General features: G+C 40.5%; 1 protein-coding gene across 5 annotated transcripts in view; it reads left to right on the forward strand.

Moving 5' to 3' along the window:
* The window catches only part of CFAP20DC (CFAP20 domain containing), a 147,128-nt gene that overhangs the window by 69,370 nt on the left and 51,796 nt on the right, over positions 1 to 25,962 (forward strand). For 3 of the 5 annotated variants that reach the window (XM_079961483.1, XM_079961485.1, XM_079961486.1), the window contains 4 exons: positions 7,555 to 7,694; positions 8,642 to 8,822; positions 16,065 to 16,384; positions 20,512 to 20,901. In XM_079961483.1, coding sequence (XP_079817609.1) covers positions 7,555 to 7,694; positions 8,642 to 8,822; positions 16,065 to 16,384; positions 20,512 to 20,901 — 1,031 coding nt within the window. Of the gene's footprint in view, positions 1 to 7,554; positions 7,695 to 8,641; positions 8,823 to 10,379; positions 10,517 to 16,064; positions 16,385 to 20,511; positions 20,902 to 25,962 lie in introns of those variants that run through there. The other 2 variants (XM_079961484.1, XM_079961487.1) reach the window with 2 other exon arrangements.

The raw sequence follows: 25,962 nt of genomic DNA on the forward strand, positions 1-25,962 counted from the left end.
TCTGTTACGGTGTGTTCGCATGTGGAAGTCCTCACATAATTCTCCATTAATCAAGTAATCAGCATGAATGTATGAACAAGGGAAGCTTTCCTGGTACCATCATTACATATATTTAGGCACTAGGCAAAAACATTCTTATTCCACCAGCAGTGGAGTGGCTGGTTGAGACAGATGGGGAAGGGGAATAGAAGGAAGACCTAAGGGAGGGCTGAGGCCAGGGAGCAGAGGCAGGAGGAGGCAGGGAGCAGAGGCTGGGATGCAGCATTGGAATCTGAGGAGGACATCAGCCAAGCATTGTGGGCAGTGCCTCATTTCTATGAAAAATGGTGCCATTATGCATCATGCCCCCCATCCCACCACCACCATCATCCCGCCGCCATTTGTCTGCCCACCTGTTCACTTGCTCCCTCCTTGCACCTTTGCCTACCGCTTCCCGCAGCAGCAGTCACAGCCTCCTGGAGGTGCCTGGGCACAACGCTTTTATGATCGCCAAAGCTCATGCCAGAAAGGTGCCTCATGATCATAAAAAGGTCATGCCAAAGCAAAGTCAGTCAAAGGAGAAAACAGATTTGCTTACTTATTGCTACTTAAGCATCCATGTTTAGTCACACATTTGCCTACTTTCACTGTGTAAATAACTAATAATAGGTGCAGTTACAGATAGGTAGCCGTGTTGGTCTGCCATAGTCAAAACAAAAAAAATTCCTTCCAGTAGCACCTTAAAGACCAACTAAGTTAGTTCTTGGTATGAGCTTTCGTGTGCGTATCTGAAGAAGTGTGCATGCACACGAAAGCTCATACCAAGAACTAACTTAGTTGGTCTTTAAGGTGCTACTGGAAGGAATTTTTTTTGTTTTAATAATAGGTGCATAAGTCTCGTTTCTGCCCTTCTTACATCCACAAAGACAAAGGGAAAGTGTCTGGAAATTGTGTTGCTCCTACACACACACACAACTTCCTTACAAAAAGGTTTTCTATTCTCTCCCTCCCCTCTAACATTTGCTAGACTGAAGTTTGTAATTCATTGTGTACAACTAATTTCCCTGAATTACAAATATAATGATACACTGTTGAAGAGCAATTCTGTGTTTTGAATGCTTTCAACAAAATTAATAAAACCAGCATGTATCCAGTTAATCATTGCGTGTATAATTTGACTAAAAATTTTACGCTCTTAATTCCTTCAATTCCCAGCTCAGATTAAGTACTGACTGTTAGTCAATGTAGGACTGTAGGAAGTAATTCTGCACCCCCCTCCCCATTAATGGGACCGTGGTTTAATTGAACACAAAATCAAGTCTGGTTGCTTAAATTGAGCAGTTCAACTTGCTAATGACAAGATGTAGTGGTCCACTAAGCACAAATCAAAACTGGTAATTTACTTAAAAATTAGCACTCTCTTTGCCTGAGTGCTTTTATTTCCACAGAAGCAATGCTCTGAGCCCCCCCCCCCCCCGCTTTTAACTCTACATAGGTACACATTACTGTCCACTTCTAATTGTGAATCATTCTTTGATAGCATACCTTTTTGCCATCCTGCATATCTTTGTGCTGCTTATTATATCCATGTTTGCTCATCCGCACATCATATCATTATGCTTGCTTTCCATGGATTTAAAAACTGGGATTTCAGGGACCCTTCAGATGTTCAAGATGATGCACAGGAGTCAGTCCAGAATCACCATGGCTGACCCGTGAAAAGCAGCTTCCCCTAATTGAAGGTGCCTTGCACAATAAAGCCCAGTAATACCAATAAGGGCACTTGCCAGTTTGGCTCCTGTTTGTCATAGACAAGGAACAGAAAACGTTTGACTCCAGTTGTTGTTGGACTACAGCTCACATCATTGTTGGCCATGCTGACTGCGACTGATAGGAGTTAAAGTCCAGCATCTGAAGGGTCAATGGTTCTCTATCCCTGCTCTAGACAAAGCCTTTTGCTGTTGTGACACCTAACATTTCTAGAACTCATTATAGTTTAAACTCTACCTCTGAAATAAAGGATGGCATGCACAAGCAAGAAAAACTTAGCTGAGACGTTCAAAGCAATATCTTCAGGGTTTTTGGAAGACCAAGGTTGGTTAGCAGATCCAGAAAAAATATCATGTTCTCTATCAATGGCTAAATGGTTAGACCTATCTGATGTTTTTCTTGCATCAGTTCTTGCCACTGGGAGTGGGTTTACTATGTCTGACCCTACCTTGTTTTGGGGCTACATGGTACTTAGTGCTACATGTGCAAAGGCATGTCCAAAGTGTATCCGTTTGTGTCCAGTAATATGCCAAAGGATATTGTGCTATTAAAAGAGGGTCCATTTTTTGAGTCGTTGGTTCTTACTGTTTCATCGGACCAAAGGAATGTTAATTTTGTTAACATTTTCAGCATCTGGGACTTCCGGGTTGGCGCCCCCAGCAATGGCGGAGCTCCTCCGATCAGGAGGAACTTGCTCCATGGAAAGTTGGGTCTGTACCGCCACGGCGAAGGCGGAGACCCATTGAAATCACAGGCGGAAGAAGCTTGTGAACCTGGGATTCGCCTGGCACCTTTTGCGCCTCCCCTACTCGCGGGGAAACCCTGTTTTGGGGATCCGGAGCGACGTGGGGTGAGCGGCGCGGTGCTTTGAATCGACTGCTTCTTTCACGGAGTGAAGCCGCATTGCTGTTGCCGGACAGCGCTGACTTTTTCTTGTGGACAATTGGATTTTAAACAACAACCCGTGAGTAAAACTGAAAATTAGATCTTTAAATATCTTAATTTGGCATTGAACGGGGAAGGTTCAAAACAGAAAGTCCGCCTTCCCCTTTTGTAAATAGACTGAAGCAAAGAGCTTACAAGTTAAGGTCTCGGAAAGCCTTATGTAAAGGATTAAACTTCCATCGATTGAAATTATTAGACCCCCCTTGGAAGCAGGAGAAGAGGGGGGAAATTTTGGACTGTGTATCCTGCAGGAGAGAGTGATTAAAATTAAATTACCACTGCTCTGAACCTGGGAACGGGCTCCCAGTGATTGACGTTTCAGGAGAGTTCATTGACAGCGAAGAAAACGGATGTTGACAGTCAGTTAAATAAGAGAAATATATTGTTTCCATTGTCTGCTTCTGCATTTAAAAGGGAGGGAAAGTATCTGAAAATTGAAACTATCTTTACTTTTTGATCTGTGTTGGAAAAGATTGATACAAGTGGAGACTGTTCCCCTCTAGAGGGAGCTTTTGAAACAGTTACAAGAGTGGAGCTGGGAAATCTCCAGCTGCTTGATAAGAACTGTGAGAACTAGAGATTGACCTTGGATATTCAAGAATGTCGACAGGAGAAGCCTTATGGACTGCATTTTCTAAGATAAGCCATTTGTTGGAACAGCTTCATAAAAAGATAGATGCTTTGACTACTAAAATTGACATTTTGGAACCAAAAGTGAGCACCAATACAGAAATTATTCAGGATTTGGCACAGGAATCTATTTCAACAGGGCAAATTGCTGAAAAGGAGAAGGAGAAAGTTGCTGTTGTCAAACCTAAAGTAATACAAGGGGGAGCCTTAGCCTTACAGAGGCAAATTGAGGACTACAAGTTGAGGCCCTTTATGATTGAGACTAGAAAGTCAGATTTTGAAGATCAGAGCCTGGCTTGGACTAGAAAAGGAAAGTTGGAAAGATCCCTCTATGCAGGGATTAACTGACTTTTGGAATATGGACTTGGGTCAGGAGGAGATTGGAGTTCTGGGGGCCTTTGGATTTGGAGGAATTTTGAAACATGCCCAGAAATACTTTATGGATCCTAGTTTTAATTATGGAAATCTGGCTGACCTGTCGAAGGAATAAAAGTATCGTTGGATTGGAGTTTCCCCAAGATCTGCTCTTTAGCATCAAAGAATATGAAGAAGACTGGCAGAAGGGACGTGGAAAAGAGTTAAGAGCCTCGGACATAAGATCTCCAGGTTGATGGACTGTATGGAGTTGACGGAAGTGGCTGGTAGAGTCCGAGACTGGGGAGAGGAGATGGTGGAAGAAGATTGGAAATTTAAAGTCGATATATAGAAATATTGTAAAATTAATGAGTGATAGAAAAATGTTGGAAGGAAATTTTATGGCTTTAGCTGAAATGCTATAAGGAGTTAAGCTTAAATAAGTATACTAATTTTAATGGAAATAAGATTAAAAATATGTTAAGACATTTATATGATAGAAAATAGAGAAAGTTGGAAAGGAATTGCTGAAACAATTAATGGAAGTGGAATACAAAGAGGGAGGTGAGAGGAGGTCAATGATACAAGGGAATGAAAGATAGAATATGGAAAAGGTATGATGTATGTTTTTAAATTGTTTTTGTTTGGTTTGGTTTAGTTTATTGTGTTAGTTTAATTTGTTAAGGTTGTGTTTTGTATTGTTTATGTATTGTATTGTTTTCTCTCTTTTTTGTTCTTTTTTTGTTCTTTTGTCTTCTTCCTTTTCTTTTTTGTAAGCTTTAAAGGTAATAAATATTATTTTTTTAAAAAAAAACATTTTCAGCATCTGCATTTGCACATTCTCACCACATCCTTTCTGACAAACAGCAAACAAGTGCCTTAAAAACTGAAATGGAAAGCTTACTTAAGTTGGTTTAAAACTTGGCTAGCTAGTAATAGGTATGCTTCCTTCATGGAGAGCATTTCTAGGAATAGATGCATTACACTAACATAGATGAGCTGCTAAGCTATAAAAATACCCCACTTTTGTGATTTCTGTGATTGTCAGGCCTTCATAATTTTATATAGGAATAACTCTTAATAGTTTCATATTAATCAAAGTATCCATAGCTTGATAATTATAGTTCCAGTTTTGATTTTGAAATTTGTTTAAAATTGTAAATCGGCTGTAGAAGTTATCAGCCATAGCCAATTTTACCAGTCAGATCTGCCTGCATTTAACTGTGCAAGCAATGAAAGGTGCTTGTCTGCATGGAATTCCATTAGTTAGTTGCCTGCATGCAGTTCCTTCTCGCCTATAGCTACTAGGTGCGTGCTTAAGTACAAGATGGCACAAATACTCAAGTTTACAGATATACAACCTCCCAAAGTGTTGGCCTGTAGTAAAGAGAAGCCATGAGTGCTCAAAAAGATTGCAGTTTTGGGAAAGAAATACAAAACAAAAACATATTTGGCTAATCTAATTTTTATTCAGTCTTTCCCCAAACTCAAATTATCATAATCCGTAAATATAATGACAGTATAATTGCAGATCCAAAAATACCTATTCTTATTTCCTGAAACATTACGGTAAAAGAAGATATTATAATTCAATAGCTAAATTAATGAGAATGGTGAATCTAAAGATTTAAAAATGACTATGTTTAAAAAGGCAATTAGGCAGTGAACCCCCAGGTTTCACCATCTAAACTATAGCCCTTGGTAAAGTGGTAAAGTAATTAGTGGGTATATTCCTGACCTATGCCAAGTTCTTTTTTCTTTTCTTTTTTGTTAACCACAGAAAATAAAATGCCTGGAGCTTCAGAGTTTAATCCAATCTTTAGTTTTAACCTTGCACTATGAATAGGAGATGAGTTCTGCTACTGTCATTCCCTCTCTTTTCAAAGACCCCAAATCAGGCCTTTCTGGAAGTGAGCACTTTGATAAGTTTAAGCTTCGATTTATTTATTTTTAAAAATCTTTTAAACTTTCTTTTTTATGTTGTTCCGGTCCTAATCAAAAGCCCAAATTACTTTTTACTTTGCTTTTAACTATACCTTGTTGCTCAATATAGCAGATGACTTGTACGTGTTGATGTAGCCAATTAATTGCAGTCCATTAATGTGATCATGAATGGAAACTATTCATGTTAATCTGTTTTTATAATTGATAGAGGGGCGGAGAACATCACAAAGCAGTCAGAAAATTAAAGAAGCCGATGCTTAGCCGAAACAGGTCACCTCTCCTGAGGTTGCTATTCCACCACTCCTTAGAATGTTTGAATCTCCAGTCTTTCTTGTATGGGCAAGAGCCATCAAACAGTGGGAGATTATTCACTTTCATGAGATGAAGAAAAGTTGTGAAACAAATTTGGTGGGTAATATTAGCCAGTCCTGTTTCCATCACCAGGGAGTAAATTGGAATCTCAGGAGGAAAGCCTAATGATGGCTTGCCAATGTCCCTTGGGCCTAGCAAAATGCCTCTTATTGTCTCTCTCTTTTAGTATGGCATCTTCCTCACTACTAAAGCATGGGAGGAAGGCCTGGGGGCAAGTACAGTTCAGTTCCACTAGTAATGTGTGGGAAAACTTGATGGCCAGCTTGGCGTTCATGTCAGAAAATAGGAGAAGAAAAGAAACTTGTGGCATGTTAGGTAAGGACTATGGGAAGCTGGAATCAAATCAAGTGTCTACCCTGAACTGAAAAGGTGAAATAAGTCTGTGCTATTGTTTAAAACTGGAGGAGACTCTTGAGAGTCCCATGGACTGCAAGAAGATCAAACCTATCCATTCTTAATGAAATCAGCCATGAGTGCTCACGGGAAGGACAGATCCTGAAGCTGAGGCTCCAATACTTTAGCCACCTCATGAGAAGAGAAGACTCCCTGGAAAAGACCCTGATGTTTGGAAAGATGGAGCGCACAAAGAGAAGGGGATAACAGAGGACAAGATGGTTGGACAGTGTTCTCGAAGCTACCAGCATGAGTTTGACCAAACTGCGGGAGGCAGTGGAAGACAGAAGTGCCTGGCATGCTCTGGTCCATGGGGTCACGAAGAATCGGACACGACTAAATGACTAAACAACAACAAATTGTTTTAAAATGCACAACATTTTTCTTCCATTGATAAACAGAGTATTATTCACTTTGTAGTTTTTCTTTCCAAATTGTGTCTGGTTGGTATTCCTCTGCTGAATGAAGGCACCTGTCTACAGAACGAGGAGGGAAGCATCTTTTGGAAATTTCAACTCCCTTTTTAAGCCCCATCTTGTTCTGCTCTTGAGATTTGGGGGACGGGAAAAGATGGGATCGGTACAAGGAAGGAATAGTCAAAAATTGCCTCCCTCCATTCTACTGACATATTCTTTCTTTTGGTTGGTAGGGATCCTGGTTGAATAGCACCCTCTGTCTTACATTCATACACAATAAACATATTTTAGAAGGAAAATTGAATTTATTTAAGCTTCAAAGTTTAATACTTCTATTGATGGCCAGTGTTTGACAGTATACTCAGCATTTGATACATCTTCAGCAAGCTATCCAATAGTATATCTAAGTGTTTCTCTTTTTCTGTTTAAATGTGCATTTAAAACTGATTTCCCACTAGTGACATAAATGAATAGCCAAACATGTTCAATTCAAAACACAAAGATACAGTTTGAGTTCTAAATTATTGCCCGTTGCCAGTTGCTGTGCCCAGTCCTTGCTCACAACACGTTTTTGTCACATCACCTGACTTGTACGGCAAGAACTTCATTTGAGATTTTCTTTGGCGTGGTTTAACCAGAGTAGATGCTTATGACTATACGTATGATTTCTCCTTGTTAAATTATATGCACCGCTCTTTATAAATCAGTGTGATCACAGTGTCAGTATTAATTGTCTGCCTTATTTTTCTAGCAGACCATCTATTAAACCGGGGATTGGCCACGACACGAAACAGTAAAAATCAAGACGTATCCCACATTGCATTTGGATCTAAGGTTCTTGGGCCGCCTCCACCTTCAGGCCGAAGGTTCAGCTCAAGGGCATCTGGGGAGGTAGGAAAACGAACTTAAGAAGAGCCTGCTGAAACAGGCCAAAGCATCATATATTCCAGCATCCTGCTCTCCTAATGGCCAATCATTTGTCTATATAGGAAACCTGTTTCTTTAAACAGTGAGCTTCATTGGAAGTCCCCGAAATTTAGTGATCTGTACATTAAATTGACACAACAAAACTGGTGCCGTTAATAAGGAAACAGTTCTGAGATATATAATAGCTGTTGGTGGAGATGATACAAGTTAGCCAAAGGAAACGGTATGTGTCAAGTCATAATATCAGGAAGGAGTGCTTGCTTTTTTGGTTTGTTTGTTTGTAATGGTACTGGTACAGGGTACCATCACCTTTTTGTTGTTGCCCATGGCAGCCATTTTGTGTCAGTACTCAACATTTCTATCAGGGTGTGAGTGATGGCTGGGATAGCACAGTTGGTAGAGATTGAGACCCTTAATCTTAGCACTGTGGGTTCAAGCCCCATGTTGGGCAAAAGATTCCTGCATTGCAGGGGGTTGGACTAGATAACTCTCATGGTCCCTTCCAACTCAACAATTCTATTATTTTATGGCACATCATGAAAGAACAGGCTTGTGGGAGTATATGTTTCAGGCATATTCTGGGTTAGGGCTGGTTGTGAAATGAAGTAAGAATTGCCCTTAAGGGGCTGGCTATGGAGGGACATGAAAATTTGGGAAGCATATGCTTAGCAATCTTTTTTAAATAGCTGTATAAGATTTATCTCAACAATAGTTCTAATATTGGAAGAGGGAGAAAGGAGATTTTGTGGGTGTTGTGTGCTTAGCAAAAGTATGTGTCCATGTACGAGCACAGACACAAAGTGACTTTGATATATTTTACTATTTTAAAAAATTTTCTGGTGCTTTTAAGTTTGAGCTGGTTTAATTGTTGATACTTTGCCTTCTCTTAAGAACTTCTTTTCCCCTGAAAGGTATCAAAATCTGGCAGCATCAGAACTAACAGATCATGCCAAATGCCAGCTTTGGAAAAGGGAAGAGAACCAATTCAAGACATCATCAGCTCTGAACGATCTCCCTCACCACTTGATATGGCTTTAGATCAAGGAAACAAAGAAAACGTTGACAACACAAGTCCAATGTCACTGGACAAGGGTAAGGCACTAATGTGATAACTGAAAAGGCTGACATGCGGCTGCAAGAAGGTTTTTTGTATATGTGATGTTTAAAATGTCCGTTGATTCGTTGTGATAGCTTCAATAATTAACAATCATATTGATAGCTCTAATTGTTGTAAACAGTGCTTGTTCCTTCTCAGCTCGTCATGCTTTTCTCCTTGACCTAATGTGCTTCTAGGATAATTGTGCTAACTTAGTTCCATAATCATTTTCTAATAACACTTTTATCTGCTTTGCTCATGTTGTTTTATGCTACATTAGAATATGAGACATATTCGAGATGTGAACATTATCAATTGTGCATTCCCATCTATGTAAGACTATTGGTCATTTGTTTCCTGTATAACCATCTTCCCATGATAAGCCTATGAAGTATTCAGTTGGTAAATCTGTAGTAGTGGTTCCACAAAACTGCAACTTGTAATTTGCAAAGCTCGGCTTTCAAGACATTTTTTTAAAGCGACAGTGTGAACCAGTCCTTAGATTTCTGCATCTAAGATCAATGAAGAAAGTGGAAGTGCTGGAATATTACTATTATTACCATGCCATCCTTGTACATGATACAGTACAGAATTGCATAAGCAAGATGTATTGGTCCCTGTTCCCGGTGAACTTACAATTTAAAATAGACCGTGGAGGAGAAGAGACATGGGTAGTGGGAGGAAAGTGTGGGAAATGCATATAGATATAGATAGATTTCAGCTGGGAATAAGCAAAGGGGCCCATAGAATTTGGGTGAAGTTGTTTAAGGAAGCATGAGACCCTTGGTTGGTGACAGATGAGAAGAGTTGGAAGAATATAGAGAAGAAAACAAGAAGCAAGATGAATATACATCCCAGATAGATTTAAAAATTAAGACATGGAGTGTGCTTGATACGGAAGCGAAAGGGATGCCAGTGAAGGGATCTGAAGAGGAGCATCACATGGTCTGGCAGAAGGAACAGATTCATTCTTTTGGCAGCTGAGTTTTGTGTAGAGATGAGAGTACTGAGGTATGAGACAGGAAGGCCAGAGTAGAGGAGGTTTCAGTAGTCCAGGTGGGAGACCGTTGCAACAGGAAGCAGACCGTTTGCTGGGGGACAGAGAAGAGCAAACCCATTGTTTAAAACATTGTACAACCCAACTTGACAACTGAATGAATGTGAGAAGTGATGAGGGAATAGAATCAAAGGTGTTGGGCAGGCTGTGTGTCCAATCAACAGAGAGAATGGTAACATTCTCAATGGATATGAAAAGACTGATCAAAGGAAAATCATTATTGAGCATGTTGAATCTGAGATAGCAATGAGACATCCAAGTGGAAATATTAGGCAGGGAAACTGAACACTGGAGGAGATGTGCTGTTGGGAGATGTTTTCTTGCAAGTATCCAGAGAAGGGAGAGATGCTTAGAAGCCTGAAGATGAAGTCCAATGAGGAAAGGTTGAAGGAGTTAGATATGTTTAGATGGAGAATAGACAATGAAGATGATATGACAACCATCTTCAAATGGCTATCACATAGTGATGGAGCAAACTTGTTTTCTGTTGTTTCAGATGGTAGGGCCTGAACCAGTGGGTTTAAATTACAAGAAAAAGGATTTAGACAAAACTTTAGGAGGAACTTCCTGATGGTATGGCCTGTTCAGCAGCGGAGGAAATTGCCTTAGAAGGTGGGGAACGCTCCTTCATTAGAGGTTTTCAAGCAAAGGCTTATATAATTCCCTATCAAACATGCTCTACTAATGGATTTTCCTGCATCGACAGGGGGGTTGGACTTTCAACTCTATAGTTCTACTGTTCTGTTCTGTTCTGTTCTGTTCTAACCTTGTGAGGGTAGCTTACACTGAGAGATCGCCAGTGACCTTCATGACTTGAACCCAGATCTCATAGCACTCTTATTCATTACACCACACTAGCTCTTAAAGATCCCTTGAGAACTATATGCTGCTGCTCTGGATAGGTATCCAATGTTTTCTTCATACATGCATGTGCATCACATTATGCTCTGCCTTGGATGGTTTGTACATGCATATACAACTCTTAATTTATGAAAAGCACATTAATCAGCATAAAAAATAGACAGCTGATTGAGTGAACTGATCCCTCAGTTGATGAGAAGGATGAAATGAGCAAAGTGAAAGGGAAGTCTGTGATGATGTAATTACAGATGCAAATCATCACCGGATAAGCATGCAGTTATGAACGAACCCTGTTTTTTAGGTTCAGGCTTTTATGTATATACCTTCCAAATTTGCTTAAGGTTGCAACCCAAAACATGTGTGTGTGCGTGTGTGTGTGTGTGTGTGTGTTTATCTCTACATACTATGCAGCCACGCCCTCCTGCCCTAGTAACAGAGAGTGGTTGTAGAAGAATATGTTCAAAAAGTGATGGCCGAAAAGACTCTGAGATAGTCAGTGCTCTAGCACAATTTTTATGTTCTTTAGCATCTCTGCTGTCCCCGAATAAAAGAATAAATCTCTTTGTTTCAAAGGATTCTAAAGCAATTCACATAAATGTCTGCACTGCAGGGATTATGGAAATCAAACACCCTGCAACAGAATTTGCTTCAGAGCATTGATAAAGATTTGCAGGATTAAACGAAGACTACCAGAGCAGTGCATATAAATAAAGAACTCCCATGCTTTCATGATTAGAGAGAAAGAACTAAAAATAAATTATTCTTGTAAGCCCTTATTAAATTTAAGCACCAAAAGAACCCAATCATCAAGAATAGTGAAACTTTTTACTTGTCCTAGTTAGTTACTAATGTCTGCCTTTCATACTATTACATTCGATATCTCTGTGGAGCAGGTTTCATTTTTAAAAATAAAAAGCCAAAGTGGTTAGCTTGCCGTGCAGTTTGTCTTCTGGACAGTGAGACAGCTACTTAATGAACAATTGGTCTCCTGTACATACCAATCAAACCTGTGCCACCACATTGTTAGCTCCTAGTCACTCTGGTCAGCTTTATAATGACCTAAATCAACTAAGGTGTGCAAAGGTGTACAATAGGAAACAGTCCAGATCCATCACATGGTAGGCAGGAAGAGGCAAAATGGAGACACAAAGAAATTAGGACATTGCTGGCAGCACAGAATTTTCCCCTTAGCTTTTCCTGACCCACTTCACCTCTGCTCCAAACAAAGCATCATCTTCTGTTATTCACTTAAATTTATAACCTGGCTCTTGTCAAAGTCTCAGAACAACTAACAGAAATATTTGATAATTCAAATTAAAGTCTGTTAAAAAATCTAATTCCTGAAAGCCTAATGATAACTTTTTCAACTTTTTTAGTGCCTCTGAAATATGTATGCACCAATTCATGATAGTTCTCTAGCCAACGTTTGTAGAATTCATTGTGGTGGTCTCATCTCAAGATTATGTAAGCCTCAGTAGTAGGGACTAGTTCCAATCTGATTAGAAGGTCTGCAGCCTTTTGAGTTGATAGAATTGTTGAAAGGAGCTTCTGGTTATCAGTGCAACTGGAGTCCAAGACTCAGAAATGTATGAAGCAGGCACCATACTGCCAAAAACCTTGTGATCTGTGATCCATCCCATCCTTAGCTCCACATCTTTCCTAATGTGATTCCTTCCTCTCCAACACTTCCTTGCCCTCACAAAGCAGAAAGACAAGTCACGTACATGCCCAAATCTCCAAACTACAGGCTAAAAGTTCACACACACACAGAGTTGCAGGACTTTTAGAAACATGGAAGAACCTTGATTTATCTAATCTCTTACTGCTTCTCCCATTTACCACTCTTGGTATTGCCTCCCGTCGCTTACAAAGGTGTGGGGAACTTTTGGGCCTCCAGACATTGTTGGATTGAAGTTCCAGTTGGCCCCAGCAAGCATGTCTAATGGCCAAGGATTATGGGGGTTGTAATTCAGCAAAGGTTACCCACAATTGATGTAAAGTGTATAAGTCCCATTCTCTTAGGAACATGGCTCAGGCCCGAAAGGAAAACCCCTAAGGAACTAGCTTTTTGTTCCTTGATATTCTTTCCTTGATACTGCAGTCAGTATGTCTATAGTGAATAATATATGAACAACAGAAAATGCCTGAATTAATTTGCAGTCTCATGTTAGAATCCTAAGAATCCTGTGTGTGTTGTTGTTTCAGAGATAAATAACAGGACAGCATATTAGGCAATAAAAAAAACATTCCTAAGGAACACAGTGAAGTTTGTAGAAATCAGGGGGATGTAAAAGTCATGCCAGAGTATTGAAGAATATGTATTCGTCTCAGTCCTGGTTTTCATCTTGGTTTGACCCATAATCCAGAGATTATCCATATTGCTTTGTATTAGGTCCTTTCAAATTTAGAATTGAAATTTTTTAGATAGGTAGCAGAGAATACATAAACGTATCTTCCAAAGCAGGTGTGCAATTCCATTACAAAAAGGAAATTGTTTGGGGGCAAAGGAAGAAATAAAATGAATGAATATTGTGTATCATTCGTCAGTCTTATTTATGCCATGTTGAAACCTTCATTAAAATGTTAGGCTGCAATTAGAAGCTCCAGCATAAATCTGACTCTGCAGAGAAACTAATTAGACATTTAGGTGATCATTCTTGTATTTATCTTGTTTGCTGCAATACTGTGATTACACTGTAATTTACATATTTTTCCTAAGAAGATACACGAAATTATTCATTACAATTGATATGGAAACATTTTATTTATTTTTTTCCAGTGGAAGAATTCCAGTAAATTCATGGCTGAGAGATAATAGGATTTAGTTTGTTCTAGAACACTCATCTTGTTCACTTGTAAACAAGTATATACTGACTACAGGTCACATTAGTTGCCGAGCTGTGTAACAGGTGTGAGATCGCATTCTACAATCCTACATGCTATCTTCTTTTTTCACTTCGTAAGACCCCCGAGTTAAGTGTATCTTCCTGCTCAAAATATCTGCCTTAAAAGGGAGAGAAAAGACTACCACCACCCGTTTTCCAAACCATTTGCTTCTTTAACTACTGAATGAAAGAGAATCTGCATTGCCAAGTGTACATAGGGCATGGTGCAAAACCCCAGCTTCCTCTTAGTTTTGCAAAGAGGGTGCCATTGAAATGAATATAAATGTCAGAAATCAGATGTGTTTCTCAGATGGCGTGTCCTCACCATCTGGCTAGTGTTGGCTTGGGGCAGTGCCAGGGATGCCAACTTGAATAACATATTGGGGAGAGCAGGTAAGCCCCACTCTACATAATTGTTCACATGTTACGGTGCGCACATGCCATTTGAATGTCCGTGTTCATCAACTTGGGGAGGATAGCCCCCTCAAGTATTTTATTTGGGGGGCAAAGGGACCCCGGCCCCTAGGAGTTGGCTCCTATGAGCAGTGCTGAGCATCATGATGTCACAAACTGGGATAACTATTCATGTGCATGGAGAGACCTCTGTATTGGAATGCAATTTTCAGTGGAAATCTCTGTTTTACCTGTGCTGTGTCACTCAGGCTCAGTGACAGTGTTACCGGTATCTCTTTTCTCCCTTACTGTTAGCAGCAGGTCATGGTGCTTTTGCAATGCAACTTCCAGTTTAGTATTTTATGTGATCTCTCCCCCCCCCACAAAAAACCCTATTGCTGGTGGGTAATATTGGTTTATGGAGCTAGGGAGTTCCAAGCTGTAGTGACCAAGCCGCACAGTTCTTCATCTAATGAAGATAAGGGAGTGATGAATACTTGAGCAGTTCTTCTTTTCCCTAGATGTTGTTTGAGATCTCCCTTAATCAATCCCATTGACATTTCCCCCTAACATAACAGTAAAGTATAATTTAACAACGAGGTGGTAAAACAGCTCCGTCCCATGTTTATCTGGCACAGTCAATCTTTAAATCCATTTCATTGGCTTTATGTTTGTTTTAAAACAAGAAGATTAGCACTGCCTGCTTGCAGGGGGAATCTGGTGAAATGGATATATTCGTGCATTTTTTCATACCAGCTCAAAGCTGCACTTTTGAGATTCAAATATAAATTGGACAAGGGTGTGTGGAGCTGAATGTAGAGGTTGGGACATTCGACTCCTTTGAAGAGGAAGCACATCATATAATTTTTAAGGAATCGGGTACTATTTATATAGATAAGCCCGTAACAAAGCTTTCGTCTTAGTCCAGCATGACAAAGAAACAAAACAGTGGATGGGGCCAGGTGTGCAGAGGAAGGGGTTTGTTTATGGAGACAGGTTGGGTGTGGTGGAACAAGAGGTAACACGTCAAAGCTGGGACAGATGTGGAGGGATATAACTTACTAGCTGACCATATACTTTGTGCACAGAAGATATTAATTTTCTCCAAAAGTTCAGGAGAACGAATGTGTCTTAACTTGGCGATGGAAGCCCAGTGAAGTTGTCCCCATCTGTCTCTCCAAGAGTTGAAGATTTCCATAGTCAGGGTGTAACAGAGACTATCATGTGCCACTACACAGTAGATGCTGCCTACCCATGGGGCAATGAGAAGAGCCCTGCACATCACTGACTGCAGGGTCTAGATCAATTGATAAGTGAGGAAATGCTTCAACAAATAACTGTCCTGCATTATGCAGTACTAACACCAGGTTAGTATGTATGGAAGTGAAAGCTGGACCATAAAGAAGGCTGATTGGCGAAGAATTGATGCTTTTGAATTATGGTGCTGGAGGAGACTGCAAGAAGATCAAACCTATCCCTTCTTAAGGAAATCAGCCCTGAGTGCTCACTGGAAGGACAGATCCTGAAGCTGAGGCGCCAATACTTTGGCCACCTCATGAGAAGAGAAGACTCCCTGGAAAAGACCCTGATGCTGGGAAAGATTGCGGGCACAAGGAGAAGGGGACGATAGAGGACGAGATGGTTGGATAGTGTTCTTGAAGCTACCAGCATGAGTTTGACCAAACTGCGGGAGGCAGTGGAAGACAGGAGTGCCTGGCGTGCTCTGGTCCATGGGGTCACGAAGAGTCGGACACGACTAAACGACTAAACAACAACAACACCAGGTTCAATCTGGCTAGAAATGATGTTCAGTTGTGGGTCAAGAACACCCAGAGAGCCATAGGTTCCCCATCCTTGTTTAAGACATCCACTTATATTCTGTAGTTGTTATAGCTTCGTTTTATGACTTTTGACAATCTCCATTTTATTTCTCAAGCAGCTCAATGTTTGCTTGATAATTTTCCTGAAAGACACATTTTTATATAGAAACAGTTACCATCTGTGTTGCTTCTCTCTCTCTCCCCCCACCCCTTTATTTACAGATGAGTGGATATTCCCTGATAAAGAAACTTCTCAACTGGATTCCAGCAATCTGTCGCTGAAGGATAGTGAAACATCTTACAGTTTTTTAAACTTGGCATTGAGTGATGTTGAAGCATGTGAAAACAAGCAAGCAGCCGAAGACCGGCGAGAGGATGTTTTCACCTATTCCTCAAAACCTAGATCAGCACCTCACGGGAAGCCCTTGAACCTGTCATCAGAAAGCTGCGGCTTTTCTGTGGATTTAAAAGAAGAGATCAGTGGGGTTTGGCGAGGAGCTCAGATGGAAGATGACTTTTATGGGAATGAGAGCAATGAAGAGGTGAGTTACTTCGGTGGTCGTTGGTTTGATGTAGCTGTACTCAACTGGCATTGGCACTATCTGTCATTCTTTCTCGTGAATAAATTGCTGTGTGGGAGTGGAGCTCCTTTCAGAGAAAAATCGGTGTGTGTGTGTGTGTGTGTGTGTTAGAGAGAGAGAGAGAGATGGCTGCTCTAGGCATTGAACTGACACTTAACAGTGACATCAGCAAAAACAGATCTCTTGAAGAGCTTAAAATCTAAATTTCATCGGGGTGAAGATGATGAGGCAATATGGGGATAGAAGAGAAAAGCTCAGCAAGTAATCAAGTTCACTCACATGCACATGCCATTTGTGAATGAGAAATCACTGCTGAGGTGCAGGTGTGAGACCCTCTTCAGTAGAGAAACTCTACACAAGGGAGTCATTGGCCAAGGCCTGGATCGAGGCATTCCTGTAGAAATATATATATAACAGTGAACCCTTAATTTAGTCGAACACTTTTAATGAAACATCTATGCATTTTCAGTATATGGAAATCATATAAAGACAAGATAACTGATTTGAAAGCAACTTCATCTACTCCTGCTCTCAACTGTGTGCCTGTACAACGTTGTGTGACGATGTTTTGGGCTGTTCAACCAGCACATTGCATCTGATATAAACTGCTTTGTGGCATACGTAACATAGCTACCAACTGTCTCGGTACTAATGCTGTGAGCGAATGCATATTGGAAATATATTCTAGGCCATCAAGGCCTAGTGCCCCTCATAAACACCTATCCGGAATGGTCAATCAATTTCAGTTTTTTTCTAGTCTTCACCTTGTTAAAAATGTTGTGCAACACTTCTGAAACACTTGTGAACTAAATTGATGCATAGTGTAAACTTTTTGCACTCTTTTTTGCCTTGTTTTCTTGTTAGTTGCTGTACCCCCCCCCCTTTTAAAAACCTTTAAAGAGAGAGATAGTTTCTCTATTTTAGATATGCATTATACACTGCAGATGAGAGTTCACAGTGCAGTGGCATGTGAAGAACATGATTTCCCCACCCCCCAAAAATAATCTGATTTTTAAAACAAAAAAATGCTGGTTGTTTAGACTTTCACCCCTTAACATGGGTGGCACCTGCAGGAATGTAATGAAGGATTTTGCAGCTTTGGCAATATGAAAAATATTGAGCTCTAAGATGACTGAAAAAGAACCAATAACGTAACTGGAAACATCAGCTGCTGCTATAATTACAAAAATTCAGCAGATTGTCATGTCAATCAGCCATTACATCAGGTTGTTATGGCAACCGCTATGTTTCTCTGCCTTTATTAACATTCCAGACTCTTGCCTATTTAATTATGGAAATCATTTCTTATCATTTGAATCTCTTTCCACTAACTTAGAAGTACAAGCGAGTTCTATTGCAGCTAGGAAGATAAAACTTTTTTTTTTTCTTTTTTTTTTTGCAAAATTATGTCTCCCTGAGAAAATTGCAGTTTGCATGCTAAATATAACCAAAGATATAAACCTACCTTCCTGTATCTCTTGGTTATTTTTTCACCTTAGATTTGACAAGTATCATTAGTTATATTACAATGCTATGATTTTAGGGTTAAGCCAGTTAAAGTTGACATACTGAATCTTAAATCATGGCCATCATCTGGTCTCTGTTTTGGGAGTTCTTCACAAATACCAAGATATTCTCATTGCCAGTTATAATCCAGAAAGATAAGACCAGTTACTAATTAGGAAAAGGACTGAATTATAATGATGTTTATTCTTATAGATATCTGTCACTTTGTGCTCTTTCCCATTTAAGTTTTACTTTGGTTTACTTTATTTCCTACATAAAAATAAACTGGAATGGGTATGCATTGTGGATTTTCCCTTGGACACAAATCATCCATTTTCTATGCTTAAATCAATGGCAAAATTCACATTATTGTACACGTGAACAACAACTCTGTCCTGTGTCAAACAAAGGTAATGAGAATAATGTGCAATCTATGTTCAGGGGCCAATACAGAAAGTTATCTGAACTCTGCTTTGAAGTTCAGCTTCATTATTTGCTTCTCCTTCTTTTAGGTAAGCAGTTGGATCTGTAAAGGTAAAGGGACCCCTGACCGTTAGGTCCAGTCGTGGCCGACTCGGGTTGCGGCGCTCATCTCGCTTTATTGGCCGAGGGAGCCGGCATACCGCTTCCGGGTCATGTGGCCAGCATGACTAAGCCACTTCTGGCGAACCAGAGCAGCGCACGGAAACGCCGTTTACCTTCCAGCCGAGCGGTACCTATTTATCTACTTGCACTTTGACGTGCTTTCGAACTGCTAGGTTGGCAGGAGCAGGGACCCAGCAATGGGAGCTCACCCCGTCGTGGGGATTTGAACCACCAACCTTCTGATCGGCAAGTCCTAGGCTCTGTGGTTTAACCCACAGCGCCACCCGTGTCCTGTTGGATCTGTAGACTTACCTAAAAGAAGGAGAAAGTTTTCCATTCATTGAAAATGAACGGGGCAACCCAAGTAAACCAAACGTATCATCTGTGCAATGACATACACAAGAAAAATGCTAGATCGGGGGAAAGGCTATTTGAAGATGCAGAAAATAAATTTCCTTTGGATGTAAGGGAATTTGCCCTGTTTACCACCATCCACCTTTGACCAAAGGAGAGAACTACAGGGAAACCAACAGCGATTTTTCTGTAGGCCAGAGCAATTCAGATGGTACCTTCACCCATCTAAAAGCTTCTGTATGTGGCTTGCTCACTGGCATGGGCAACTTGGAAATCTTACTGGCCGCAGAGTGCCTTTGCTTCCCTCCACCTCTCACCACCATCATCTTTGCTTTCCTCTGTCCAGATCTGCCCATTTTGCTGGGTGGGGGAGCGGGGTCAGTCTTAAGATTTGGCCCACGTTCTCATTATAATCCTCAGGTTACAATTTCTAAATACCGTCGATCCCTTTAAAAACCTATGGGATTTATATTACCATGACAGTGTGCAGCATTGCAGCCCTCACCCTATGAAGCTCTTCCTACTCTTCTCATTCACATTTAAATGAGTAAGACTGTCTTCTCTTCACAAAGCATGTTAACTCTGGCTTCTCAGCATTAAAGCTCTGGATACAAAGGACTAGGTCCCATCTGCTCCAAAGTGGGCTCTCAAGAATGATCTTTTAGAAATTACAACTGAGCAAGAGCAATCAGTTTTCTGTATCCAGAAATTATTGTCCAGATACCCATCTGCATCTTCTTTCAAGGAATGTGGCATGGCAATAGAAGAGCCATATCCTTGGGGAAATCAGTCTCTTCAGTGTACATATGCCGTGCTACAGTTAATCAGACATACTTTATTGAAGCTTTGGCACTGGTGCATGATTGAATATGGTTTTTTAAAATAAAATCTACAAGGGAGACTTGCAGAAATAGAAATGTGTATTGGTGGGTAGTGTGAAGATACAGGACAAATGTCAGCTAAAATGTGATATTGCAGAATATGATATTGATGTATATACATTCTGCCAGATTATATTAGTGTATGTTATACTATTTCCCCATATGGTAAATAAAAGTGTGTGTATCTGTGGAAAAGAGAGGCCTTGTTGATATCCCTACTAAGGGGAATGATGCAACTCTCCATGAGGAATGTATCTAAGCATTGTGTGTAGGTATGTGAAGGTTGTTGGGGAAGGAGAGAATGCAGAAAAAAGCAAAGGTTTACAAAGCCTGAGGTACAAAAGTGGAGATCTAAAGCAGGGTTGTTGTTTTAAAAAAAGAATTATTTTGCCTGCCTAAAGAAGAAGAAGAGTTTGGATTTGATATCCCGCTTTATCACTACCCGAAGGAGTCTCAAAGCAGCTAACATTCTCCTTTCCCATCCTCCCCCACAACAAACACTCTGTGAGGTGAGTGAGGCTGAGAGGCTTCAGAGAAGTGTGACTGGCCCAAGGTCACCCAGCAGCTGCATGTGGAGACATGAAAGCCACCTGAAACAGAAAAGTTAGGAATATGACAGACTTTCAGATGTCAGCAGTGGGGAACGGGACCTTCTCTCTTTTGTGTACTCTGCAGCTATGTTGAATGAGAAAAATAGTAAGAAATTTTAAAACAGGCAGTATTTGGGCATCATTCATATTTTGTTGTCTTTCTGTATTCTAGGATGATAATGACAGTGAATTTATGCAAGAGGCTCTGACCAGCCCCTCATTATTAGGGTCATCTGAACTTGCAGTTTTCAAAGAGATCCCACTCCAGATGACATGCAGAAGTCCAGAAAACAGCACAAACAAAGAATATGCAAAACACACCAGTGAGGAACTGTCGCCAACGACAGAAGATTCAGTTGTGATGGCAGGAAAGGCAGATAACATCCAAAGAAACTTGTTGCCGACTTCCTGCTTGTCCCCAACAGGAAGCATGCCTGAGCCCAGGAAGGAGGCATCTTTTGTATCAAAGGGTACATCAACCAGCCCATTAAGAACTTCCATCAGCAGAAAATCCCTCAAAGAAATCCCACAGGAGAATTCAAATCTGATAGTCCAAATTCCTGTAAGTGTTTTGGAGCATGGAGAAAGTATTAAGGTTTTCTATCTATATTGTTTGAATAAGAGGGCATTGCAGGTTCTGCGTATCCCTGCATGTCCACTTTACACCTAGTGATGCGAACTTGGTTTCATATATTTGAACTCATTGGCCCAGTACGGGGCAGTGACCAATAACAGAGCATGATAAATCTGTAAAGCAAAGATAAATTAATAACAAATCAAGGTCACAAAGGAACGGTCTAAATTCATGGCAGGTAGGGCTATCAGTAGCAACTGGATAACAGCACAGTCCTAAAAATGTCTTCTTATTGGACTTACTCCCATGTAAGTGGGGTTAGGATTCCCACCTAAGATCAAGAATGAACAGCGTAAGCCATAGACAGCATGTGGCCTCTGAAGCAATTTAATGTATATCCAGATGCGGGTTCAAGTTGCTTGCCCATAGGCTACCAAATCAAATTCAAAAAATGTTACAGCAAATATATTGAAGATAGAAAATACAGAGACAAAGTTTCTCTGAAACTATTGTGCTTTTAAAAATCTCATGATTTGTCAATCCACATGTCAAGATTTGTCAAGGACTGATTTAAGTTTAGAACATTTGGAGGTAATTTTTTAAAAAATCTTTTGAATGAGTGCAATCTGTCCAATTGTAGTTTGACATTTGTTACAAAGATGACAGTGAGAGAAGAATGTGGGCAGAAGAACTAATGAATACCAATGGGCCAATAATAAATATAGCTTGTAAATCAAGACTGGGGGTATAAACGCCTAGGAAAAGCTCACTGGAACAGCTGAAGAAACAAACAAAATTGTTTAGTTTCAAGAAAGTTATGAAAGTATCTCAGATTTTGGCTTTATCTCTTAGCTGGAGTCTTCCGGAGTCAGAATCAATCCAAATAAATATCCCTAAGATCTTGGGGACTCTTCTGTGCCATTGCAGCTTTTGGAACTGTGATGATTGAAAAGGGGATGTTGAGTGGGTGGTTATATGCCCTGCTGTCCTTGGTGAGCATGAAGGAAAAGCCATTCACCATCTGATTGAATGCCATCTGATTCTTGGCTGGGAATAAATTTCTCTTCAGCGCATGGATTAGTGGCAGGACCAGAAAGGATTTTTTGGCACTTGACTTGTATGAGCCACTTGGGACTGTCTGCTCTGAAAGGACCATCATGTAACACATTTTGCAGTTGTGCTAAGGGGAATGTGTTTTTGGTGAGCCTGTGAAGGTTGGACCCGATAGACTACCTGGTCCATTGCACGTGCAGTGAAAATATGCAGATTAACTCAGTGGCCCGCTCATGTAGGTTCCCCCCATCCTCTGTAGCCTTCATTAATGAAAATCATGACTGAACAGGTTTGTTACTTTATAGTCTGGGCAGCAAACTCACTAGCATGGTTCTTTTTTCCTTAATGTGAACTAGGGGCCAGTTTATGTCCCTGTCAATTCTGCAAGTCCCAGTCGCAATAAGAAAGAGAGAAGAGTGGACTGAATTCACCTCCATATGTTGTTGTTCTGCAACTCCCACCATCCCTGACCATTGACCACTCTAGCCGGGGTAGATGGAAGTTGTGGTCCAATGTCATTTGGAGGAGGCACCATGTTGGCTGCCTCTGACCTAGTGAGCTTGCCGTGGGCTGCTGCTCATATGTATGGAGGGCACTGCACTGGCCTGGATAGTCTGATGATCCAAATCAGTGCCAGCACTTTTGTTCTTATTTTTCAGTTGTACTCTTCTGATTAATTAGCCTTCCAGTTGCTACCATAGTGGGGGTTCGGGTGGGTGAAATAATATGACTCGAAATTTTCATTACAAACGGTGGTAGCTCAGACTTCCAAGCAGGGCATGTTTATTGTAATCACTGGCAAACTTTTGAAGTCTGTGAATTACCAATGCAGGTTCAGTTTAGACGACTGAAGTCCTGGAGAGGAAAATTGACAGATTTTCAATAGCAATCTGCAGGCGCACTCGTGAGATCATTAGTCTCTACACTTCATAGTGTTGCTGCAGCCATCCAGAAAAATAATAAATGACATGATTGAAGGCTAACAGTAAGGTAGTGTCATATACCAAATCCCCAGGCTATTTTGGGGACTATACTCATGCCCATCAAATTGATTCTTCTCCCTCATGTGGTTTTACTCCCTTCCCCACTGTGTACTCTCGTTACAGCAACAGTTATGCAAGAACAAATTAGTCCACTGCAAATAAGGTGACAATACTTTGTACCTTTTTTAACAGTTAAGATTTCCTCACTCAATTTATGTGCTAAATTGTCTGCTATGAATAGAGAGTTTTAAAATGGAATGTGTGTTGTGTTAGAGGTGGCCGCTCTTAAGCTGTCAGATTCTTCTGACATTTTTTGGACAGTTAAATGTCTTGCTGTGCAGCATATACAATTTTATTGTAATGTCTCTTCAGATTCATTTCTAGTGGACTGTATTTGTTTAATGCATGCAAGCCCAGTCACTAAGTGTACTAATTGTAGTTACAGACTCTGTTCTGTGACTTCTGCCACTTCTTCCCTCTTGACCAGGGATGTGACCCTCCAGAGGTGATTGGACTCCCATCAGTCAACAAATATTTTATGAAATAAATTCATGAAAATAAAAAGACAGGATTCAAAATTGAAAATGCTACTTGGCACACTAACCAATTTGCAAAATTTACCAATAATCATAATATTTCCTAAAGTGGTTGTGTTGCCTGAACCGTGGCTCTGGGCTGGAATTGATGTAGACAAACTGAATAGCGGAGACACGAACAATACTAAGTCTGCATAGTGCAACAGTAGGCTTGGCACTGAGATGGGTCTTATCATACCATCCCTGTTTTACAAAGTGCTTCATAACTCAGGGCTCAGGATCACACTGCCAGGGGTCTGTGGTCTGCCTAGTTTGGTCAGAAGAGGAAATTGGTGGGCTGTTACCTGAGTGAGACAACAATGGACCTATGTACACCTCACCCTAACTCTTGTAGTCCAGCGTGTAGAAAGCAATGAGAAGCAGCAGACCTGGGAGGTCCGCCCAATAGATCCGTCCCCTGGTGGCCTGGTAGTAATATTGCAGGAAAAAAGGAAACCTTTACCCAAAAGCATGCTCATTTGAGACAGTCCTAGGAGATTATATTGGACTGAATCGAAGCAGACAGAAAGAAGCCAGTTTTAAAGGGACAGCAGCTTCTTTTGTCAGGGATGGAGTGTAGCTGACTTCAAGAGCCAACAGTGAGGCAAGTTCTTAATTTATAAAAGTTTCTCTCCTTTCTCACCTTGAGGAGATACTTCATTTGCTACAGGTGAGCACCAGGCAAGCTGCAGTTTCCAAGCTTGTGATAGCTCCTCTTCCATTCCCTCCTTTCTCAGAGCAAGGCAAAAGTATGGTGCAGATATGGCCTAATGTGTAGGGTTTCATGTCAAAGGAATTTTTGCGGTGGAAACTTGGTGTGAAGAAGTCTGCTAATCCCCACATGTATATGACTAGTGAAAAAATGCTCAAACAACTCTTAATGAAATTGATTTGCTAACTACTTAGTAAACTTTAAGGACCTGCATGCTTGCAATGTTTTATTCATGTTTTAATAGAGTTCTCTATTATTAAGTTCAAATATTTTTTAATTAAGAAAGAAGTGCAGCCCTCTGGGTAATATTGCAACCAAGTAGATAGCTGGTAATTAAACTTTTCCGCACGTATAACTAAATTTAAACAATTCTGGATAAATCATTTGAACCTAAGAGAATGCAAATGTCATTATGTGCATCTCTAAACTGGAAAAAATGGCTTTTTTATAACAGGTTTTGTCAATCCGTTGAATGTTTTAAAAGCTTAATAAAAATGCTTCTTATCGTATGGAGAGGATATACAGAAAGACAAGATAAGCTTTTAATTGCCAGCCGAAGTGTTGCATTTAGAAGAATCTTGGGAGCCGTGTGAAATTACTTTTTGCATGAAAAACCCCTTTGAGAATAAAAAGGAACTTCAGTTTGAAATCCGTTTTAGGAAATCCCCATTTAAATATCACCGAACATAAAGGGGCTGTAGAGCACCAGGGCTGTATTTCAGACCAAGGAGAGCATTTTCAGGGATCAAGTTGGTAGGTCACATTCTCAGGATTGTGACCTAACAAAGCATTTCTACTTTCCTTTAAACTTGCAGCATTACAAAGTATTCCTAGGAGGTAGCCCTTAAGAGGTAATCTCAGATGTCAGATTACAACCCTGTGCCTGAGAGGAATCTAAATAAAGGTCAACATTACTCATCTTCCTCTTGTGCAGCTGGTTTTTTGATTACAGCATGCTTTCTAGCTGTTGCCTTCACCGTTGCCCATGCAGATACTGTACATTTTACCAAGAAAAAAAGGGGGGCATTTATTTATTTTGCCAAGAATAATGTTCACAGCAGATATTTTGAGAAAATGTATGGTCAGATCTTGTCCAATGCAAAGCACAAAATCTTGGAAGTTTGGTTTTCTCGCTTTCCAATAGTTTTTATTGTTTAAAGGAGGCACCGCTCAGACTGGGTCTTGCACTGCCTCACATCATTTGAAGCTGGTGACTGTGCAGCTTCCAAGTCTCTGTGATTCCTGGCTGCAGGTGACAGCCAGGTGACCCCCGGCCAGATCCAGTTCCCTAACCAAATTTATAATTACATAGTTGCACCACTGACAGTTGTGGGGAGCTATTGCATTAGAGTCTGTGTGCACCTGGTCTTTGCTTGTAGCATACTGAGCTCCAGGTTGTAGGTGTTGATTTGGCGGTGGAGAGGGGGATAAAGAGGCAGGTTGTCTTACCTTGTTTTGAAGCATGGAATTAGACTAGTTGGGGTGTCTTTCCACCCCTATGCTGCTATTAAACATTCTAGATCTCCTCTCCTCTCAGTGTAGGGTTGGTTTTTCTGATGATGATGATGATATCCCACCCTCCCAGCCAGCGGCTAACAACAGTAAAAATAGCACAGTTTACATAAAATCACAGTCAGTTAATTGAAATACATTCTAAAATCAATTCAGAATCAAATTAATGGCAACAATTGGGCTAGAGTTCTATGCGGATTACAGAAGGAGGGGG

Source organism: Podarcis cretensis (genome assembly GCF_951804945.1).
Source record: "Podarcis cretensis genome assembly, chromosome: 2".
In the NCBI taxonomy this organism is placed as follows: Eukaryota; Metazoa; Chordata; class Lepidosauria; order Squamata; family Lacertidae; genus Podarcis; species Podarcis cretensis.